The sequence below is a fragment of the Anarrhichthys ocellatus genome, unplaced genomic scaffold (genome assembly GCF_004355925.1).
Source record: "Anarrhichthys ocellatus isolate YVR2014 unplaced genomic scaffold, GSC_Weel_1.0 scaffold144, whole genome shotgun sequence".
NCBI lineage: Eukaryota > Metazoa > Chordata > Actinopteri > Perciformes > Anarhichadidae > Anarrhichthys > Anarrhichthys ocellatus.
The window spans coordinates 301,577-322,483 of record NW_022280174.1 but is presented as its reverse complement, the minus strand read 5'-3'; the positions used below and the strand labels follow the sequence as shown (position 1 = coordinate 322,483).

General features: G+C 42.8%; 2 protein-coding genes across 4 annotated transcripts in view; one reads left to right on the top strand and one right to left on the bottom strand.

The window, feature by feature from the left end:
* Positions 1-361: 361 nt before the first annotated feature.
* On the bottom strand, positions 362-7,876 carry ecsit (ECSIT signaling integrator). The gene is made up of 9 exons (XM_031877707.1): positions 7,706-7,876; positions 5,584-5,694; positions 5,002-5,177; positions 4,385-4,790; positions 4,056-4,279; positions 2,798-2,855; positions 2,322-2,470; positions 2,110-2,215; positions 362-1,999 (listed from the first exon to the last, which is right to left on the bottom strand). The coding sequence occupies exons 3-9, from the start codon at positions 5,140-5,142 to the stop codon at positions 1,713-1,715; spliced, it is 1,371 nt and encodes a 456-aa protein (XP_031733567.1). The 5' UTR covers positions 5,143-5,177; positions 5,584-5,694; positions 7,706-7,876; the 3' UTR covers positions 362-1,712.
* Positions 5,906-20,907, top strand: part of eml3 (EMAP like 3) — a 60,218-nt gene continuing 45,216 nt past the window's right edge. For 2 of the 3 annotated variants that reach the window (XM_031877706.1, XM_031877704.1), the window contains exons 1-2: positions 5,907-6,272; positions 6,454-6,634. In XM_031877706.1, the coding sequence (XP_031733566.1) occupies positions 6,610-6,634 (25 nt within the window). In that variant the 5' untranslated portion in view covers positions 5,907-6,272; positions 6,454-6,609. Of the gene's footprint in view, positions 6,273-6,453; positions 9,799-20,907 lie in introns of all 3 variants that reach the window. The other variant, XM_031877705.1, reaches the window with a different exon arrangement.

The window sequence follows — 20,907 nt, the reverse complement described above, 5'->3', positions numbered from 1 at the left end:
GGATGGTCACAAGCAACTTAGTAGGTCACAAAAGTCACAGAGACTTGATAAAGTTGTCACATTGTATGTTTATCAAGTTTATATTGCATATACTTGGACATGTACATGTTTAGAATGTATTTATCTATTTATTTTATTTTGTCTTTTATTTGAATCTACAGAAAACAGTTAAAGCAGTAGAATATAATAATATTCTTTGTGATAACAATTCTTTTTTGCTGTATGTAATTTAGCACACTAGAGTAGCATGTTAACAGTAAAGTTACCAGCTTTGGATGTCAATATCTTAATGTTAAGCATGTCATGTATCATGTTATCCTGCTGTGTTAGCATGTTAACATGTTTAATGAGTGAAGTTTAGCATTAAAGGAACAATGTGTTATTTTCTGCCACTAGGGGTCTCTCAATCAAAACAATAACCAAAGAAAGAGTTTGGTTCGGTAGTGAAGTAGTGCGGGATCATGGGAGTTGTTGTCTTCACTACCATTGCTGTCATTGCAGTCAGTTTTTACACGTTTCTAATTTTTAAACTATTTCCTGAGACGTTTGCTGGAAAGGTCATTTTGATTTGATAACTAACCAACTAACATGATTTAAAACGCTGACTGTGTTAAATTGGTACACTTCAATGAATTAGTTACAAGGACTTAATCTATTTGCTGGGGAAACGTACTAAATCATTAATTAGTACACAGGTCAGCTGAACATGAGTTGTGATCCAGGAAACAATATTTTCCCTTTAACAAACACTTTCCCTTCTTAGATCAGTACCTGCTTCTTGGGGCAGAGGAGGGCATCTACACACTGAACCTTAATGAACTTCATGAAGACACACTAGAGAAGGTAACAAAAAGGGCGGATCTGTGTATTTACCATTCTTTCTGCTCGGCCGAGTTATCAGAATTCTCTTACACTGTACGTGCTTTGTGGACTTGTCATTGTGTCCCTCAGGGAGTCCTATTGGAGGTACTGTGGAAATATTGTGTCCTTTCTATAAGCCATCTAGTCCAGAGTGTAGATACCAGGTTTACAGGTTTACAGCTGAGTATGAGGTGAGAATGCCAACACCTCCAAGTCTGAGGCTTCGGTTCTGTCAGAAAATGGTGGTTTGTTAGCGAGTTGATGCCTCAGGTTAGATCATTTATCGTTGGATAAATCATATTGTGATGAAATCCTGAATCCAGATGTCGTGATACACAATTAAGTTGTCTAAATTGACAACTACAAGCACATACTAACTAACTCTGCACTTAAGTAAATTAAATTAAATGAGAAAATACACAATACTTTTCATTTGTCATGAATTCAGACAAGAGTATAATAAACCACGTGTTGTTTCTTACACACTATTTAGTGACTCTCTTTCCAATTCCAATATGTGAGAAGAATTCAAAGATCATTGCTGTTTGTCAGGGTTTACTTGCATTATTATGCTATTACACAATAACATCATTATCACGATCATTTCTGGAACAATATATCGTCCAACAAAAGTAGTTATGTTGACTGGCCTAATGTTGACAGACTAAAATGAGGAAGCGCAGTTTTTTAAAATGTAATTTATTTGATTACAGAAGCTTACCATAATTAGAGACATAGACTCCTCAGGTTCTGCTTAGTTTAGTGAACCAGCTTACACTAGTCCAGCCCCTACCCATCACAGTACAGTATGTTAGGATTTTTCAGTCTTAACTGCACAGTCTGACTGCTGATCACCGTTTCATCCTCTGGCTCGTCCTCGGCTCTTCCTCCACTGTTACCTCAGGTTCTTCTTGAGGCTGTCTCTCCTCTTTCTGGGTCTCAGGTTCTGGGCCGTGGTGGTGGGCTGACTCTTTGTCAGCCGCCCCCTGCAGCTCCCGGGGCCCAGCGTCCAGGCGGAACAGAGTGGGGACCCGACCCAGGATGGGATTGTTCTCCTGGAGGCCGGAGATCCACTGGTTGAGGACGGCCTGTTCGCCCCGGCTGGTCATACACATGGCGAAGACTGGACCCTCGTCCACTGGATACAAGACACACAACAGCTGCATTACACACTCAGTGTACACACCCGTGCTTTCATTCTCACCAAGAATAATCACGGAAATATATTTGACTGCTTCGGTGTCTTACCGTCTTCCACGTCGAAGCTCTCCTCGTCCCCGAGGTCACGATCCAAATCCAGTTCAAGCTGCAGAGGATAGTCCAAACACCTCTCTGGATCAAAGGGTTCCTCGACCTGTTGGGGGGGGGACGACGACACACAGCTTCAGTAAGATCAGGAGCACAGGATTCCTAGATGACACCCAATCTGTTTCCATCGGAGGAGCGGAGGATTTTCCTACCTTCTCGTCGCGCGGTGTGGGGTCAGCCCTGAGGACGTAGTAGTACACACACTTCTTCCTCAGCCACAGAGGGAAGGGGCCCTCGACAAACACCGGCCTGCTCGGGTTGTGGTTCGCCAGCAGCTCCACCTGGCTGGGGCTCTGGATACCTGGTGTCAACACAGGAAGGAAGGAAAACAAAGACAATGAGCAAAAGTCTGGATATATATTTATAGGTCTGACCCCACCATTGTACCAACACAACATTTCTGAATAATCCAGTTTCCTGGTTTGTTACTGTCGTTTCTCTGGTTTCCTTTTCAGTAAGGCTAAAAAAACACTTACTGCAATTATTACTCAAAGAAGACAATATCTGACATATTTCTGTCATGTCACAGAGCAGTATACACGATTTGAATCCCAGACTTCTTCCTATATCCACTTACTAAACCACGCTGGTACACATTTAATGTGAGACAAACAAACAGTTTCCGTACCTACTATATGTGGCTGTGTGATCTGCTCTCCACTCTCTGTAACGTCTGTACAGGGCAGCTAAAGGGAAGAGCAAAAAAACATTTTTGGTTGACAAAGACAGAAAGAAAAAGTGTTTACAACAAAGTAGAGCAGTTCGTTATGTTCTGCTGCTTGTTGTGTTTGAACTGCAGAGAGCTGAACATAACGTTACTCAACATTATGTGGGAGGTTCTAGAAAGGGATGATAAGTTTTCAAAAATCAATGCAATATTGCACATTATCTAGACAACTTGGGAGTTTAACCAAAAAAGCAAATAAATTAAAAAAAAAACATGACCAACCTTTACATGACAATCTTATAATCTTTCCATGCAAGTTGGGCAACGCCTTTGTAAAATGTTTTTTTCTTCTTCTATTATATAAATGAACACCATTTCCCATAAGCCCCAGACCGTCATTGATTAAAGGTCACTAGCTTGACGGACTGAGACCAGTTGAGTAGTGAACTATAAAAATGGACAGGGAATAACAAAAGGCTGGATGTTTTTCAGACAGAAAAGATTACAGCGTTTGAAAAATTACAGAAGAATATAGAATGAACAGCTCCCATTAAGTTTTTCATGACAGCTGTAGTTTTTGTATGCTAACAAATTAATTGTTTAAATTACTGGTGGTTAAAAATCATGGGTTTGAAAATTAGAGAGTTAACCTCAAAATAACTTTTTTCAGAACTAACAATAAAGACATCCTCAATGAGACACTGCATTTAGTTACAGGAGCTAGTTTAGCACAGGCTAACACGTAGCTCTCTCTGTTATTTGTGAATTTAAAGGAGATGAATGGATGGATCAACCTCCTGTGTGTGTATTTCAGTCCCTGTAGAGCTAGAATCAGGATGTAGTTAGCTTAGCTTAACCTGATCAAGTTTCAATCCATCTACCAACACCGTATATTGTTGGTTTAACCTGTAAGTCAACATTTGTAATAACAAATGTTTAAAATAAGGGTAGTTGTAAACTGCAACTATTTCTTGAGTCGTGTCACCACAGTGAAGTTGTTAGGTTTGATACCATCGTGTCTGTACAGAGACCAAAACCTGTGCCCACCAACTGTATCTAGCAAATCACGCTATAGCTGGAGTCAGGCCTAGCTTTAAGCTAAGCTATCTCCATCTCTGTACTTTACACACAGACATGAGATCGATACCCATCTGACCAACTCGCTCTCTGAGAGAAAGTAAACCGGCTTATTTCACCAATCCAACGCGTACAGTTGTACCTGGTGGACGGTGACTTTAGCGTTCCGGTCGTTAGCGATGCGGGTCAGGCTGAAGCGAGCCAGGTCCACTGGGTCTTCAGGCAGCTGCTGGGGTACGGGGAAGGGGCTTACGTGCTTGAATTTGGGGAACCAGTACATGATGCGCTGGTACTTCCTGATGGGGTGGCTCTTCTCTCCAAAGATCTGGACCAGCAGGACTTTGGTCTCCATGTTGGGCATGATACCTGAAAACACAATCATTTAGACTGACAGATGCTGCTATATTAATGTCAAACGTATTCCAAATCCATTCCAGGGATTCCATGAGCAGGCTGTTTACAGACACCCACCATAGTTCTCCATCTGCTCCAGTAACTGCACTCCACACTCCTGCTGCCGGGGGTAGTGGTTGAACATCCGCTGGATATAGTTCCTGGGCACAAACACTTCTTTGGGGAAAACATCCAGCAGCCTGTTGTAGACCACCAGGTCTCTCTCCACGCCAAACTCCGGCATCTTCTTCAGAGCGGCGTAGATGAACTCCACGTGACCCCGCCGCCTCACGTCCCTCTTGATGAAGACGTCCACCACTTTATTGAATGTGGCCTTGGTTTTGACCTCTTTGGCCACCTGCTCAAACAGGTCGTCGTGGGCAACCAAGGACTTGTCCCTTTTCTTGTCGTCCTCGTCGATGAACTCCGCGGGTACAGGTCGACCCTTGGCATGCCCTGGGCTGCCGTGGAAACCTCTCAATGCCTACAATTGGTTGGCAAGAAGAAAAAAGGCTGGGATTTTATTGTGGTTAGTGCTGCTTGGTGGGTTGAATGCATCCAGAATTGAAAACTCATCATTGAGGAAAGGTCAGAGTCATTCTTACGTGCTTTTTCTGCCTTTTGATTATAATGCAAACATCCTGAAATGACCAATATTTTTGCATCTGGCCCTAACAGTGGAGATTAAAGTTTACCTGGTGCGGGGTGCTGCGTAGCGTGTTGGGCTGACTGGAGGACGCTGACTGGAGCAGAGCGCCATACTGAACCGCAGACCTGGCTGACTGGCCAACCAGTCTCAGGCACTGCAGCTGGAGCAGGCAGCGGGCACACTTCATGGTAGAGCCATCACACCAACGTTTAGGGAACAGAACTGCAGAGGGACGATGCACATGACACGGTGAACAGCTGAACATTCACAAATCTGCTCTCAAGGTATTCTATTCTACTACAATAGTGACAACACCCAGAACTATGGATTTTGTTGTGATTCTGACTGAAGAGCAGTTTAATGTTTACTATAATACATTATTTATTGTTTTTAGAGACTCTGCTTTATTCATAAACGTTCTTCAGTCAGCTTCTATTGCGTATAAATATTTGCCAAGAAAACATTAAGCGGACATATTTTTGTAATAACTTTTGCATAAAAGAGGGGGTGATTAGGGCAAAGTGTCAGCCAAATTATCCTTATGACCTGATATTCTATAATACATGACTGGTGTACATTTTACACTAAAATATTTAGGCTAGCTCTTCATCCCTTGCTCAATACTCACCATTTAAACTGACGAACGTACGAAGAAATGAAGTCTCCTTCAGAAATCAACCTCCCGTGGACGCCTCCATGATGTAAAGCCGGCTGAACTTCCTGGTCCTACATACATTCGCTTCCCCCCAAACAACAGACACATTAGCGCAAACAATTGTTCCGCCACCCCTGTTCTGCGCATAGACTGTATGATTTTGTACAGTAGACATACGTTTAGGGGTATTGAATTGTGTTAAACATTCCTCGAAGATAGACAGTCATAAAGGTATTTGGGCGCCTATTTTGGTCAATGATATTTAGTGGCACCCAACAATGTACGCTATGCTTTTAAAACAAAATGTATTTAAACAAAGGCGTTACAAGTAAAAGCTAACGTTAAATAAAAAATAGAATGCATATGTATTACCGTATTTTGGGTCGTAACTAATGCGTTACACGGTTTTGCACTACACAACCCCACCGAGAGATGGCGACAAATGGCTACCAAACAAATATAGGCTCCCAGCTTTTATTTGACAGGCGCTGATGTGTAGCCTGAACATGTTGTGTTGCAAGTTTTATCTTGTGCTCTTCTGGTACTCCACATCTACTGTGAGTGGAGACAATAACTATTGGAGGTAGTTCATAGATGACACTTCACAACGCATCTCTTCGTCGGTGCCTTCCCGCGACTAGTATTAAGCTAGCCATAATGAGGTAAGTAACTTCCGGTGGACACGTTCGATATCTCAGTTAGCGAGGTGTTTGATGTTTTAATTCGTTATCTTATTTACTTTTATCGACGTAATTATATACTCTTACGTAATATTAACGGGATTTATGAATGTGTTTTAGTCATTTTTGTATTCTTTAATAAACAATAGCGCTTTATTTGCAGGAAAACTGCCCACGTTTCCGGTGTTCGTGTTGCTCAACCTGACACTTTGACACAGGTCCCCAGAGTGTGACTTCTGACACTCCTCTCAGCATGGAAAACCCACCTCAGTCCAGGCTTTACCTCTGAATAAACTTCACACAAGTTACGCTTCGTATTATGGATTCCTCTACAAACAGCTTGGGTGAGTGAAGCAAAGAAAAACGTCTCGTGTGTTTATGTTCAGCGGTTTTTACTGACAACAGCGTTGTGGAAACTTGACTGACTGAGAGTTCGGATATCGCTCACATGGTTATGGAGGCAACACTTTGCCAAAATAATACAAAATTGGCCATAATTGTTGTGTTGCTGTTCGGCAGACGTACGCAGGTCGGGAGACATGGCTTGTCGCATTTTACAGTACTGTAACGTTTTCAGGCTTGGTCGGCTGTGCATTTTACTTGAATAAGCTTTTAATTTAATAAATAATGTTGCACAGCTCTCTCGCAGTGCTTCCTGCCGCATTCCTTGATATATTTCGGTGGGAGAGGAGGATAGTGGGAAAAACAGGCACGCTGCTCCAAAAGATTGACATTCTAAGGTCTTTTTGTTTTATTCAGCTACAATTATACCGTCAAGCAAAAGCCATGTAAAATATTCATTTTTCAAATAGTGATGTAGGCACTTAATTTCTCGATGCAAGCTGTGTTGCAAAATGACAGCAGCACTTGTGTAACGTTAAGTGTGTAGGTGTGTCGGAGCTGAAGTGTTTGGTAAACAGCTGCAGTAGTTACATGTCCTGCTGCTCGCTAGTTTCAGTTTTAGCGCGTGATAGTTTAAGCATTCTATTCAAACAGCTGTCTTTATTTTTGGCACGCGGGGTCAAGATGAATGTTAGAATTGATTGTAACTTTTAAAAACGTTTTCTGTTTATCATCTGCCTTGCTCTGTGGTGACTAATGTGAAATGTCAGAAGAATTAGTTAACTTTATGAAACATTTAGCTTTGTTAAAATTAACGTTTTATTAAATGAAGTTGTGCACTGCTAACAGCTGAATGAGGTCCTGGCTGTGTTTCCAGCAGCCACATCAACAGGCCAAGCAGAGCTGTCAGGGGATCAAAGAAACCTCTGCTGTATATACACACACGTGTGTATATACAATGTTTAGCACTGTATATGATATTGTATCAGGCTGTCCTTTATGCACAAGCAGTTCGAATTTGAATGAAACATTCTTTCTCAAAGTCGTTCGGTTTTTGCAAGGAAGCCACAAACCTCAGGGTGTTTCAGAAGCTCCACCTGCTCTGATCCCCCACAATGCCGTCTGTTTCCAAGGAGCTCTCACACTGTTGCACGATGCTGATTTTTGTTGCACATCTGTGGGCCCTGCTGTCCCACCTTATGCGCCGATGTTGTGTTTGCTTGCCTTGTAAATCGGTGGGGCGGCAAGGCCCAGGGGAAAAGTAAATATCAGGTGGAGACGCTCGCCAGCGTCTGTGGCCAACACTGCTGGAGGGAGCTGACGAGTAAAAGCCAGTGTCGAGGCTGCCACTCTGCTCGATGAAGATGTGTGCCTTTAATAGGGGTCATCTTGCACTGACGTGTCATAATGAAGGTGATTTAGTAACTGACAAGCTGTGATACAGTAACATGCAGCCATGCTGTACAGCTGCTCCTTCCTGTGTCTCACTGTCAGCTGACCGGCTCTCACCTTATCACGGGTCAGATGACGACTCATTGCTGTAGTCTGTGATGCTTTGATTACGAGAAGATACCAATATACAATACGCTTCTCCACCCAAAGCTTGAAAAGCCTGCATGTCATCATACAAATGATGACATGCAGGCTTTTCAAAGCAAAAGCATTTACGTAGGGCTGGGTGATCCGGCTGAAATCAATGGCACAATGTTAATACAAATATCTTTATCAATACAGAAGCAGTATCACAATATTGTAAAGGTATGCAGAATTACATATAGAATACTCTGATTGATAGATCAATCAATATCTGCAGTGAAAATGATTTTCAGCGTACATGCTTTGTGAAGCTAATATCAGCTCATACTCATACTATGTTTGTATGCTGGTGCAGTTACTACTAATAGTCCATACATATTTTAGTAATTTAGATATAACTATTATTCACCAATTATGATGACTGAGAAATGTGTGTCAGCATCTTCAGATCTCTGGACGGTCTGTGGTGGCCTGTACTGGATGTAGATATAGTATAGAACAGGTGGAGCAGAAGGCAAAGTTCATCTGAATTAACCGTGACCTTGAACAGGTGCACCCGTCATCTGCTGTACATTCACTGTAAATGCAGTTTATTAGCTCACTGCCTGACCGTATAGCAACCCGAATGAGACTGACGGCTCACTCGCTGTGACTCTTCTTTACTCAGACGTTACAGTGTGGTCGAAGACGTATTCGTCCTCGGACGCTCTGAAGTTTTTGGTTGCCAAAACGGTAAACATGGTTGCAATGTTTAGTCGCCTAATCTTTTCTTAGAACTCCAGATACCAGACCCTGAAGCAGTGTCCCAGTTGCATACTGATATGCATGCATGTACTGTACAAATTCTTACCGTGTACAGTATGACTTAGTGAGTAGTATGAAGGATAACACATTGTTGGTGGGGATGGAAGAATACAGACACGACTCGCAAAACCCCAAAAAAGAAGCAAATCTTTTTATTCTACTTTTGGATATTGCAAACAAAACTACTAACTCACATGTTCTATAATATTCTCTCCAAATGGTCAACTAATTCCTCGCATACATAATTGAGTACCTGATAAGCAGCGTCCCACTTCCACAATACATAGTTTACAGTATCTTCTATATCGAGTAGTTGTTAGAGCTTTTACAGTGAGTGTGAGAAACCAGTGGATGTTGGTTTGTGGTTGGATGAAATTATGCAATGTATGTGCCAGATGTCAATCAGACAGCAGCTCTGGAATACCACTGCCAGTCACACTTCACTGAGAGTGAATAAGATGTTTAAAAGTAAAAAAAAACAAAAACTTTTTTGTTAAATAGTTTTCTATTGTTTCACCGCCAACTGCAGCTTGAGTGAGTAGCTTCTCTGTATCTCTTCGTGCATTGCATTGTGGGACAGCACTGTCCATCAGCAGTTTCTCACCTTGTTGTAACTGGCAGTAATGATGATACAAACTTAGGAAAATGAGAACCAAGTTTTATTGAAGCAGATTTATCCTTTCATGATTTCCTTTTTCTCCGTCAATAACAACTGAATTTGGGACCGAGAGCAAGTTGTGCAGAGATCAGCAGGAAGTTGCATCAACAGATGGCAGCTCGTTTTTCCCAGGATGTCGTAATGCGGCCTCTCTTCTGCAGTCTTGAGGTAGGAACTTCTTCTTGGTTCTGACACAAATGCGTTTCTCCGGTTAGATTCACACTTGTTTTGGTTCGTGTTTCTTTGATTAGTTAGATATGAAATTCCTGATTTGAAACAAAATTCTGCCAATTTTAGACCCTTTTCACTGAAAAGATTTCTACTACTAAACATTTCAAAATGATTCCCAGCCCTCGTCTTTTTGCACGATGTTCCGTTTGAGCTGCCACCAAAAAATCAGAGAGAACAAAAAAACCAACTCATCGTGGATTTAAGCTCAGTCCCTGAAGATACATGCTCTCTGGTTATTAACTCAGTAACTAAACCCCAGTGAGCTCATGGCGCTGCACAGATTTATCTTCCATCAGCAGTCAACAGACAAGCTCGCTCTTTTGTTATCTGCATGCAGAGCATGCGTGGTCTTGCATCATGTTTGTTTCTGCTTCAGCCAGATATGATCGTCAGATGTGCGACAGTGTGTTGACCCGCTGCCAGCGCTGTGAGCGCATGTACCGTCTCCTCTGGCTCTCTGACAGTTATTTTTAGATGATTTTATCCTCTGAGACAGTGGTTAGTGATGTAGCAGGCTCACCACATACTGTAGGCCGTCGTTGAATCGCTCTCTACTGGAGGATTCCATTAAGAAGCTTGACGGCTCCAAGCGATGCAAAGGTTTAGTGCAGTTAAAAAAGGGGTTTGGCGAGAAATGGGAATCGATGTTTAGGGTTTTACGTTTCACAGAAAGCTTTTCGTTAAAGTCCAGGTGAATATTTATTCATCTATTTTCTTTGGATTTTGATATCCAAATCCAACCATCTTCTCTTCCTGTAAAAGTAAAATATGACGTCTGCTTACGTAAGCTAGCACCAACTAATAGTGTCATGACATCCAGCCATCATTAAATCTGGGAGGTGTGTGTGGGGCCACAGTGCTCTGTAGCTCCGCATGGCGCTATGTTCTAAGCCCGCCCACTTTGTAGTGGTTCAATCTAATGCAAAGATTTTGACACAGGGCGGGTGGGAAGCTCCAACAGCTGTTACTTGAGAGCCTGACCTTTGTCCTCTGAAACACCACAACTGTTAAAGTTGTGCCCTTTACTAAAATAATATGACTTTATTTTCCACTTTCGCCGAGTTAAATCTTTTAACCAACATCGGTCCTAATCAGAACTACCATTTGACTCATTTCAGAATTTTAATTGGCAATTTGTACATAATGCCACTGTTGTCTTTATGGAAAAAAGAGATGAAAATGTAATTATTTTCTTCAAACTAAATGCTGGGAGGATTGTTTTTCACTGGTCAGGATATGTCAATGATTAGCAACAATACTGATTTTGACACATTTTTATTTTTTGAGCAGTTTCAGAAAAAGGACTCTTTTAACCAACATCAGTCCTGATCATAAGTACTAAATATTCATTCATTTTCAGAATGTTAACTCTTTAAATGCCAGTTTGTTTACTTAATGCCTCTGTTGGTAAATAGTATGTATTTGCCTCATAGGGCAAACAGGAGGAAACGTCTGATGGGAATTAGTCAAAACTAAAGTCTAGAAGCCAGGGCTTTAGATTGAAGTCTAATATAATGTGTGATTTGATGCCGTAATAGACGTAGGATCAAAAGTTGTAGTTTCAATGGGGACGTTTTTGACCTCTGAACTCCAAGCAGTTTTAGGGCGTTTTTTTGCTCCGGTCACATTTTACTCTCTGTGGACATTTTAGTCCTGCATCTCAAACATGTCTTTTGTGCAGTATAACAGTTACAATGCCATAAATGATAAAAAACAAGAAAAAAACAAGTTGAATATCTTGCCATAAATGATAAAAAACAAGAAAAAAACAAGTTGAATATCTTTACAAAAATTGGAAAACAATGGAATCTATATATTCAACATTTTTCCGTGTGTCCACAAGTGTTACCAATGTTGTGTTGTTGTGGGAAATGAGGCTCCTCGTTCTGTGTATCTGGAACCATTTACATTTGAACCTCTCCTCTCCTCTCTGTGCTCAGCAGCCTGCAGTTCAGCCAAAGCTTCACTGAATGTCTGTCAGGTGACTGTTGGTCCTGTTGTGCTGAGGATCTTAGAATTTATTGCATTTTTTTTACAGAATCTGATTAAAGCAAAGGGTTCATTCGGCCGAGATTTTAAATTATATATATATAAAAAATGTTTTTGATGAAATATTAAGATTCGTTTTGGTTGCTTTTTCTGATGTAAGCGATCGTTGCACATGATGTGTTCAAGGACAGATGAAAATCTGATGATAATGATTGGATTTTGGGCTTCAGAGGGTTAAGGGTCCGAGTGTCTGTATGTTGGCTACACAGTTTATTATAAACTAGACTGATTATAGGACCTGAGGTTGAACTTCCAAATGTTTCCTGATGCTTAACAATAAATTCATATATTCTGCACAAACCAGCCATGCAAGTAGTGCAGTTACAGTGCGGGGGGGGGGGGAGTGTTTCCCAGATATGATGCTGCTCTCTGTTTCACTTCTCAGGTGGAACCTCAGACTTTAGTGCAGGGGCGTACAGGATGTTGAGCGGAGACAAGGCGTCACGATCAAAGATGAGAGCGCAGAGCAGCGAGCGGCGTCTGCAGGTGGTTGAGGTCATTATGTAGAGAGGGTGGGTGGGTGGACACTGTGAGAATGTGCTTCATGTGAGTGTCACACAACTGCTGCAGGAGATACATTTCAAGACCCATGCTGATATTTTAGCTCACGTTGCATGCAAATAAAGGCTGTATCTTTCCTTTTTTGGACTCTGATGTGGAGAAGATGCAGGAACCCAAATGACAAACAGATTTAATTGGATAAAAAGCCAAACTGGAGGGCCTGCTAGGCTAATTATATCTGCTGCATCCGCTCTATATCTGGCTCTAATCAAGCTGGACGAAAAGGGAAGTTTTTGAAAACTCGTGCATCAACCTGTTGGCCAAAGACTGTATCTTTGCACAGAGACTGAACAAAAGACTCCATCAGTCCCAGAGTGTGTGGCTGTGCAGCTGTCAGGCAGCCAACCTCCCACAAGGCCTGGAATGACCTTTCAGAAAAGTGAAAATCAAATATAGGGTTTGTACTCCCAGCTTTGGAATCAAATCTGTTTTTCTTTTTCAGGATCATTGGGTACTTGTGGCTTCTCACATGAATAACACCAAACTCTCTGAGGCCTCGCACAGTCTTGTAGGAGTTATGATTCACCAGCAAAATATGTATTTTGGTTAATTGATCTGATTCATTTCCCTTCATAACCGGAACCATGAATTCATTATTTAATTTGACGTTTGGCCAGTTTATTGGCCAAATCATTCCACACCTGAAGTGCTTATTTGAGCAAAGAAGATGCAATAAGAGTGTCTTGTCTACCATGTTTGATTTGCATGCATGCATCATTTCCTGTCACTTCTGCATGCTGGTACTTTCTGGGCAGGAGTCGGACGCCTTCAGTGGAAACGAGCACATAGAGAGGCATTTAGAGGACCTGCAAACAAACCAGAAAAGTGTGGCTTTATGTGCCTTCGTCACAGTCAAAGTTGATACAGTAGTTCGACCATGAAGTCTGAATATTAATCAGAATTGTTGCTGTAAATTTAATGTGGATCAAATTCCTGCTTCCCCTGCCAACCAGCGATGAGTCACCCGCAGTCTTGGCTTGTAACTGAAAAAATGAAAACCAGAAGCTCAAAGTAGAGCGGGAAAGCAGTCATGTGTACAGAGTGTAGATGCTGCTGTGCTCCTATGGTGTCTGTTAATGTGTGTGTTCCACTTGATTTAGACCAGTGTTGTCTTCTGATCGGATGGCCATTCATTCATTTGAACAGTATAATTGAAAAACCATAGACGGATTGTTTATTGGAAGACCTTTTCTCTGAAGAACACTCTGCATCTCTGACTGTATTCATTTAGTATGGTTTGTCCAACTGTTACATCTGTTTTCTACAAATGTTTTTACCAATTACAGACATCTAAATTCTGTATTTGGTTTGAGTTGGGTGTATGTTTGTTCTTTCCTTCATTAATATGCAGCTACATTATGGTGTTAGTAGACCTAGAACTAGTGTTAGTCAGTCTGAAATGAGGATAGTAATCAGCCAGAGAGTCGTATTTATAGGCCGCTGTATATTAAAAGGACTGTCACTCACTGTGACTGTCCTAGAATGCACTTCCAAAAGATGAGACATCCTACATAGTGAGGAGACGCATGCTATTTTAATTTGGACATTTGAGTGTTGGCCCTTCGAAAAACATTTATTGTATTATTCTATTTAACTGTCCCATCACCACTGCTACTACCAGTAAAACCAGACAATAAAACACTCTGTTCATCTAGTCCATGTATGAAGCCAGCCTGCTAAGTATAGGATCCCACTGCCAAGTAGAGTTCCTGTGAAGACGCTCTTTTACAGCAGGAGTGGGTGTGGTGCCACCAAACTGCTAGTCATGGCCTCGCCATAAATACAACATGGACTCTGTAAAAAATAGTTTCTCCCAAGATAGACTACAAGGAAACGATACTCACAGGCATTTCTTATATGCTATGTGTTGTTGTATTCTTGAAGGTGTGTATTTATCAGCAGTGCGGTATTTATACTGTATGTGGCGAGCAGGAGTTGCAGATGGACCGGAGGTGGTTGCGGACGTTTAATGTTTTTTTTTCCCTGAGGGCAAATTCAGTAATAAACGGTGCGCCTTTGGAGGGAAAGCTTCCACTTCCTGTTTGGTGTCCCTTCCTGTAGAGAACAGAGCAGATGTAGATGGTGCGATAGTGCCCCGATATTTAACTGAGTCATGTTAAGAAATGTACAAGTTACATGTCAACACGTCAGGGACTCTGTGCGAGTCCCTCAAACGTGGAGGAGCCTGGGCTTCTTGATATGTCTGCAACTTATAGACCGGCAGCCTATTAGGAAGAAACTTGCACTTGAAAGTCGCCCTCTAATGTCCATCAGGGGGCGACTCCTCTCATAGAAGTCTATGAGAAAATGACTCTACTTCTCTCTTGATTTATTACCTCGGTAAACATTGTAAACATGAGTTTATGGTCTCAATCTCTAGTTTCAAGTCTCCGTCAATACAGCATGATGTTCATTTAGTAAATGATGGTCCATTTAGAGTCAAATAGACCATAAAGCAGGGTATGCTTTAGGGCGGGGCTACATTGTGATTGACAGGTCTCTACCACAGCGTTGTCTGATCCGGGAGTCGTCTGTGTCTTCGTCTTAAAACTTTGGTTGTATATAGCTCCACCCTCTCGTGTTACTCCTGGTTCCAAAATACCAAGATGGCGAAAGCCGAACTCGAGGCTTCAAAAAAAACGCAGTCCACAAACCAATGGGTGACACCACGTTACGTCCACTTCTCATGTACAGTCTATGGTTGTGTTGCTAGTGTGTTTTCTATTATTGCATAATGTAATGCACACGGTAGTCTCCTTTATGACATTTTCCGTGTCTCTTTATAGAGAAGTTGTATGATTCGTAATAAATTGCAGGAATGTTTAGAATTGCAAGGCCACAGGAACACACTGTCCAGCTTCATCATAGATATAGTGGCTCATTCTAAAACATCCAGATTCAGGTAAATATCAAACACATTTGAGATTAATCAATTCAATTTGTCTGTTTTTTTGGGGGGGGGGGGTACTCTAACTGTAGCTCCAAGCTAGGTCTTGCGCTAAACTTCACTGTCACTGTCAATAAATTTGATACTGGGACATTTATTTTGAACTGCAAAACAAGCACTCACAGGTGTCCGGTTGCTACCAGGGTTCATTGAGATAAAACGAGGTCATCCTGTAGGGTCATGACTGCTTCATAAGCTTCAGTGTCCGAAAAGGAAAGATGTCATCCTCAAGTGTAGAAATGTGATGGCAACCTGTCCTGTAGATTTTGCTGACTGCACTACTACATTCCATTACTATATTATTCCTGCTACTTCCTGTCTCAGGTTCTCTATAATATCCCCATGATATTCCCATAAGGCCTTAAAGCTCCATATGTAGGAAGTGTCTCTTTATAATTGATTATAAAAAAATCTGAACTCAGGTTCCACCTACCAGGGTTTTTCATCACATCTCACAGTTTCCCTAAACAGAAGGAGTTGGAGTTTTGCACAGTTCAAACCTTGTGTGTATAAATATACAACTGGCAGAATGCACATCATAGATTCCACAACTTTGTATGTTAGTATCGTCTTCTAGTTCCTGCATGTGTCATTCCGTGCCTTGCTGCATGTGAACACCCAGAGCAACTGTTAATTGTGTTCTTGGCCAGTCTCCAGCATGCAGTATCTTTTATCAGGCGGGGTGTGGCAGATAGAAGGTGAATGCTCTCTAGCGTGTGTTCGTCGCGGAATCCCATCGGTCTATAATAATAATAATAATAATACATTTTATTTACAGTTGTGTGAAAAAGTGTTTGACCCCTTCCTGATTTCTTATTTTTTTGCATGTTTGTCACACTTAAATGTTTCAGATCATCAAACAAATTTAAATATTAGACAAAGATAACACAAGTAGACACAAAATGCCGTTTTTAAATGAAGGTTTTTATTATTAAGGGGAAAAAAAATCCAAACCTACATGGCCCTGTGTGAAAAAGTGATTGCCCCCTAAACCTAATAACTGGTTGGGCCACCCTTAGCAGCAACAACTGCAATCAAGCGTTTGCGATAACTGGCAATGAGTCTTTTACAGCGCTGTAGAGGAATTTTGGCCCACTCATCTTTGCAGAATTATTGTAATTCAGCCACATTGGAGGGTTTTCGAGCATGAACCGCCTTTTTAAGGTCATGCCACAGCATCTCAATCGGATTCAAGTCGGGACTAGGCCACTCCAAAGTCTTCATTTTGTTTTTCTTAAGCCATTCAGAGGTGGACTTGCTGGTGTGTTTTGGATCATTGTCCTGCTGCAGAACCCAAGTGCGCTTCAGCTTGAGGTCACGAACAGATGGCCGGACATTCTCCTTCAGGATTTTTTGGTAGACAGCAGAATTCATGGTTCCATTTACCACAGCAAGTCTTCCAGGTCCTGAAGCAGCAAAACAGCCCCAGACCATCACACTACCGCCACCATATTTTACTGTTGGTATGATGTTCCTTTTCTGAAATGCCGTGTTACTTTTACACCAGATGTAATGGGACATACACCTTCCATAAAGTTCAACTTTTGTCTCGTCAGTCCACAGAGTATTTTCCCAAAAGTCTTGGGGATCATCAAGATGTTTTCTGGCAAAACTGAGACAAGCCTTTATGTTCTTTTTGCTCAGCAGTGGTTTTCATCTTGGAACTCTGCAATGCAGGCCATTTTTGCCCAGTCTCTTTCTTATGGTGGAGTCATGAACACTGATCTTAATTGAGGCAAGTGAGGCCTGCAGTTCTTTGGATGTTGTTCTGGGGTCTTTTGTGACCTCTTGGATGAGTCGTTGCTGCGCTCTTGGGGTAATTTTGGTCGGCCGGCCACTCCTGGGAAGGTTCACCACTGTTCCATGTTTTCGCTATTTGTGGATAATGGCTCTCACTGTGGTTCGCTGGAGTCCCAAAGCTTTAGAAATGGCTTTGTAACCTTTTCCAAACTGATAGATCTCAATTACTTTGTTTCTCATTTGTTCCTGAATTTCTTTGGATCGCAGCATGATGTCTAGCTTTTGACGATCTTTTGGTCTACCTCACTTTGTCAGGCAGGTGATTTCTTGATTGAGAACAGGTGTGGCAGTAATCAGGCCTGGGTGTGGCTAGAGAAATTGAACTCAGCTTTCCAAAGATGTGATAAACCACAGTTAATTTATGTTTTAATAGGGGGGGGCAATCACTTTTTTACACAGGGCCATGTAGGTTTGGATTTTTGGATTTTTTCCCCCCTTAATAATAAAAACCTTCATTTAAAAACGGCATTTTGTGTTTACTTGTGTTATCTTTGTCTAATATTTAAATTTGTTTGATGATCTGAAACATTTAAGTGTGACAAACATGCAAAAAAATAAGAAATCAGGAAGGGGGCAAACACTTTTTCACACAACTGTATATAGTGCTTTAAAAGGCACTCAAAGACACTTTACATGTTAAAAACAGAAACATTAGAAGCATTTATAATAAGAACAAAATATACGACATAACTAAGAAAAAAATAAAAAATAAAATAAACATGAAAAGAAAGAAAGAAAACATACATGACTGACTTTAGAGGTTAAAAGCAGATTTGAATAGGTGAGTTTTAAGTGCAGTTTTGAAAGTGGCGAGTGATGAAGAATGTCTGAGGTGTTGGGGCAGGGAGTTCCAGAGGGAGGGGGCAGCAACGGAGAAGGCCCTGTCCACCCAGGTCCGATGCTTGGACAGAGTAGGGGGGGTAAGGAGGTTGGCGTCGGCAGATCTGAGGTTGCGGTTGGGAGTGTGATGGTACAGGAGGTCCGAAAGGTATGAAGGGGCAAGGTTGTGGAGGGCTTTGTAAGTGATGAGGAGGATCTTGAACTGGATTCTTTGCTGTATGGGGAGCCAGTGGAGGTTTTGAAGGACTAGGGTGATGTGGTCTCTGGTGCGGGAGTGGGAGAGCAGACGGGCAGCTGAGTTCTGGATGTATTGTAGTTTATTGATGATTTTGGTGGGTGAGCCGTACAGGATGCTGTTGCATTAGTCCAGTCGAGAGGTGATGAAGGCGTGGATGAGTGTTTCAGTGGCTGCGGAGGAGAGGGAGGGACGGAGACGGGTGATGTTTTTGAGATGAAAGAAGGCGGTTTTTGTGATGTGATTGACGTGGCATTCATATGAGAGAGTTTGATCGAAAATGATCCCGAGGTTACGGACATGTGTGGAGGCAGGAACAGTGATGCCATCGATGCAGAGGGAGAAGTTGTGGTGGGAATTGTTTAATGATTTGGGGCCGCTGATGAGGACTTCAGATTTGTCGGTGTTGAGTTTGAGGAAGTTTGCTTGCATCCAGGTTTTTATATCTGTTAGGCAGTTGGTGATGGTGGAGTGGATGGTGGGGGTGATGGATTTGGTGGAGATGTAGAGCTGGGTGTTGTCAGCATAGCAGTGTTACTGGAGACGATGGTGGCGTATGATGTCACCAAGGGGGAGCAGGTAGAGGATGAAGAGGAGGGGACCGAGTACTGAACCTTGGGGGACACCGTGAGAGACTGGGGCTGTGTCAGACTTGAATTTGTTGATGCTGATGAACTGTTCACGGTCAGAGAGGTATGATTTAAACCAGGAGAGGGCTGTGCCAGTGATGTGGAGGGAGGACTCAAGACGGGAAAGGAGGATGGAGAGTGGTTGATGGTGTCGAAGGCTGCGCTGAGGTCGAGCAGTATCAGGATGTTGAGGGAGTGTTCATCAGAGGAGAGGAGGAGGTCGTTGGTGACTTTGATGAGGGCAGTTTCTGTGCTGTGATGAGATCTGAATCCGGATTGAAATGGTTCATACAGTTGGTTTGAGTCCAGGTGAGTTTTCAGTTGATGGGCAACAGTGCGTTCCAGTATTTTAGACAGAAAAGGGAGATTGGAGATGGGTCTGTAATTGTTGTGAATGTCAAGGCCAGGTTTTTTGAGGATGGGTGTGACTGAGGCGAGTTTGAGGGCGGGAGGGACGGAGCCAGTAGACAGGGAGGAGTTGATGACAGAGAGGAGGTGCGGGCGGAGGGCCGGGAGACAGGCCATAACTAAGGTGGAAGGGATAGGGTCGAGGTCACAGGTCGGAGTCTTCATGCCAGAGAGTGATTTATTGAGATCCAAGGGGGAGATGAGAGAGAATCGGAAGAGTGACCGGTCAGTTAGTGGAGGATTTGCAGATACAGGGTTGGACAAAGCAGGGCTGGAAGTGGCCAGTTGGTTGTAGATGGTGTTGATTTTAGCTTTGTAGAACGTCAGAAAGGAGTTGCATTTCTCTGCTGTGGAGGAGTGGGAGAGACTGTCCATAGGTTTGAGGAGTTTGTTTATTGTGGAGAAGCGGACCTTGGGGTTGGTCGAACCAGAGCGGATGATGCCAGAGTAGTAGGTGGAGCGAGCAGAGTTTAGAGCCAGTTTGTATTGCTGTATGTGTTCCTTGTACGCCAGGGTGTGAACTGTGAGGTTTTTTTGGAGAGTCGCTCTAGTCTGCGTTTCCGGGATTTCATGAGGTGGAGTTCAGGGGTGAACCAGGGAGCAGTGTGGGTGAATGAGACAGTTCTGGTTTTGAGAGGGCAAGCTGATCAATGCAGGAGGATAGTGTGTTATTGTAGAGGTTGACCAGGTCTGAGGGGGAGAGTGTGGAGAATTTTTCAGTGAGACAGGCTGACAGGGATGAGGGGCAGACAGACTTGATATTTCGGAGAGTGATGGTGTGCGTGAGTTTGGGTTCTGGGATTGGGATGTCGATCTCAATGATGATGGCTAGATGGTCGGAGATGGTGAGGTCATAGCCGGAGAGGTGGTTGATGGTGATTTCAGTGGAGCAGACCAGGTCCAGGATGTGCCCGCGGTTGTGGGTGGGGAAGTCGATGTGTTGAGTGAAGTTGAAGCATTTAAGCAGGTCCAGAAATTCGGTGGCAGTTTTACAGTCTGAGGAGTCGATGTGGATGTTGAAATCACCAAGCAACAGGATGGAAGGTGAGACGGAGCAGAGCTGGGTGAGGAATTCTGATAGGTCAGAGAGGAAGGCAGGGTTGGGTTTGGGGGGGGGGGCGGTAGATAATTGCAATGACCAGGGGTTTAGGACCAGAGAGTTTGAATGTGAGCTGTTCAAATGAGGGTGGACTGTCGATGTTAGTCAGTCTGGTCTTGATATGTTGGCGGTGAAGAGCGGCAATTCCTCCACCGCGGCCATCAGGGCGTGGTTTATCCAGGTAATGATATCCAGTTGGGGTGGTTTGATTGAGTGCGTAGTAATCCAGGTGTTTTTGCCAAGTTTCAGTGAGACAGAGGATATCAAGGTTGTTGTCAGTAATGAATTCATTGATGATTGGGCCTTTGTTGCTTAGTGACCGAGTGTTGAACAGAGCAAGCTTCATGGAGTGTTTTGTGGTTGGTTGTGAGGTTTTGGGGAGGGTTCCGAGGTTGGCTGCATTCACGTGCTGTTTGTTATGATGAGGTAATGAGGGAGTGGTGGTACGCCAATGCTGAGTCCACAGAGACGGGATGGA

Coding starts and splice junctions, on each gene's coding strand:
- ecsit (XM_031877707.1), bottom strand. CDS start 5,142: ATGAAGTGTGCCCGCTGCCTGCTCCAGCTGCAGTGCCTGAGACTGGTT. Junction 2,856..4,055: donor CTAAAGTCACCGTCCACCAG/GTACAACTGTAC, acceptor TCTTCCCTTTAG/CTGCCCTGTACAGACGTTAC. Junction 2,216..2,321: donor CCACACCGCGCGACGAGAAG/GTAGGAAAATCC, acceptor CCCCCCCAACAG/GTCGAGGAACCCTTTGATCC.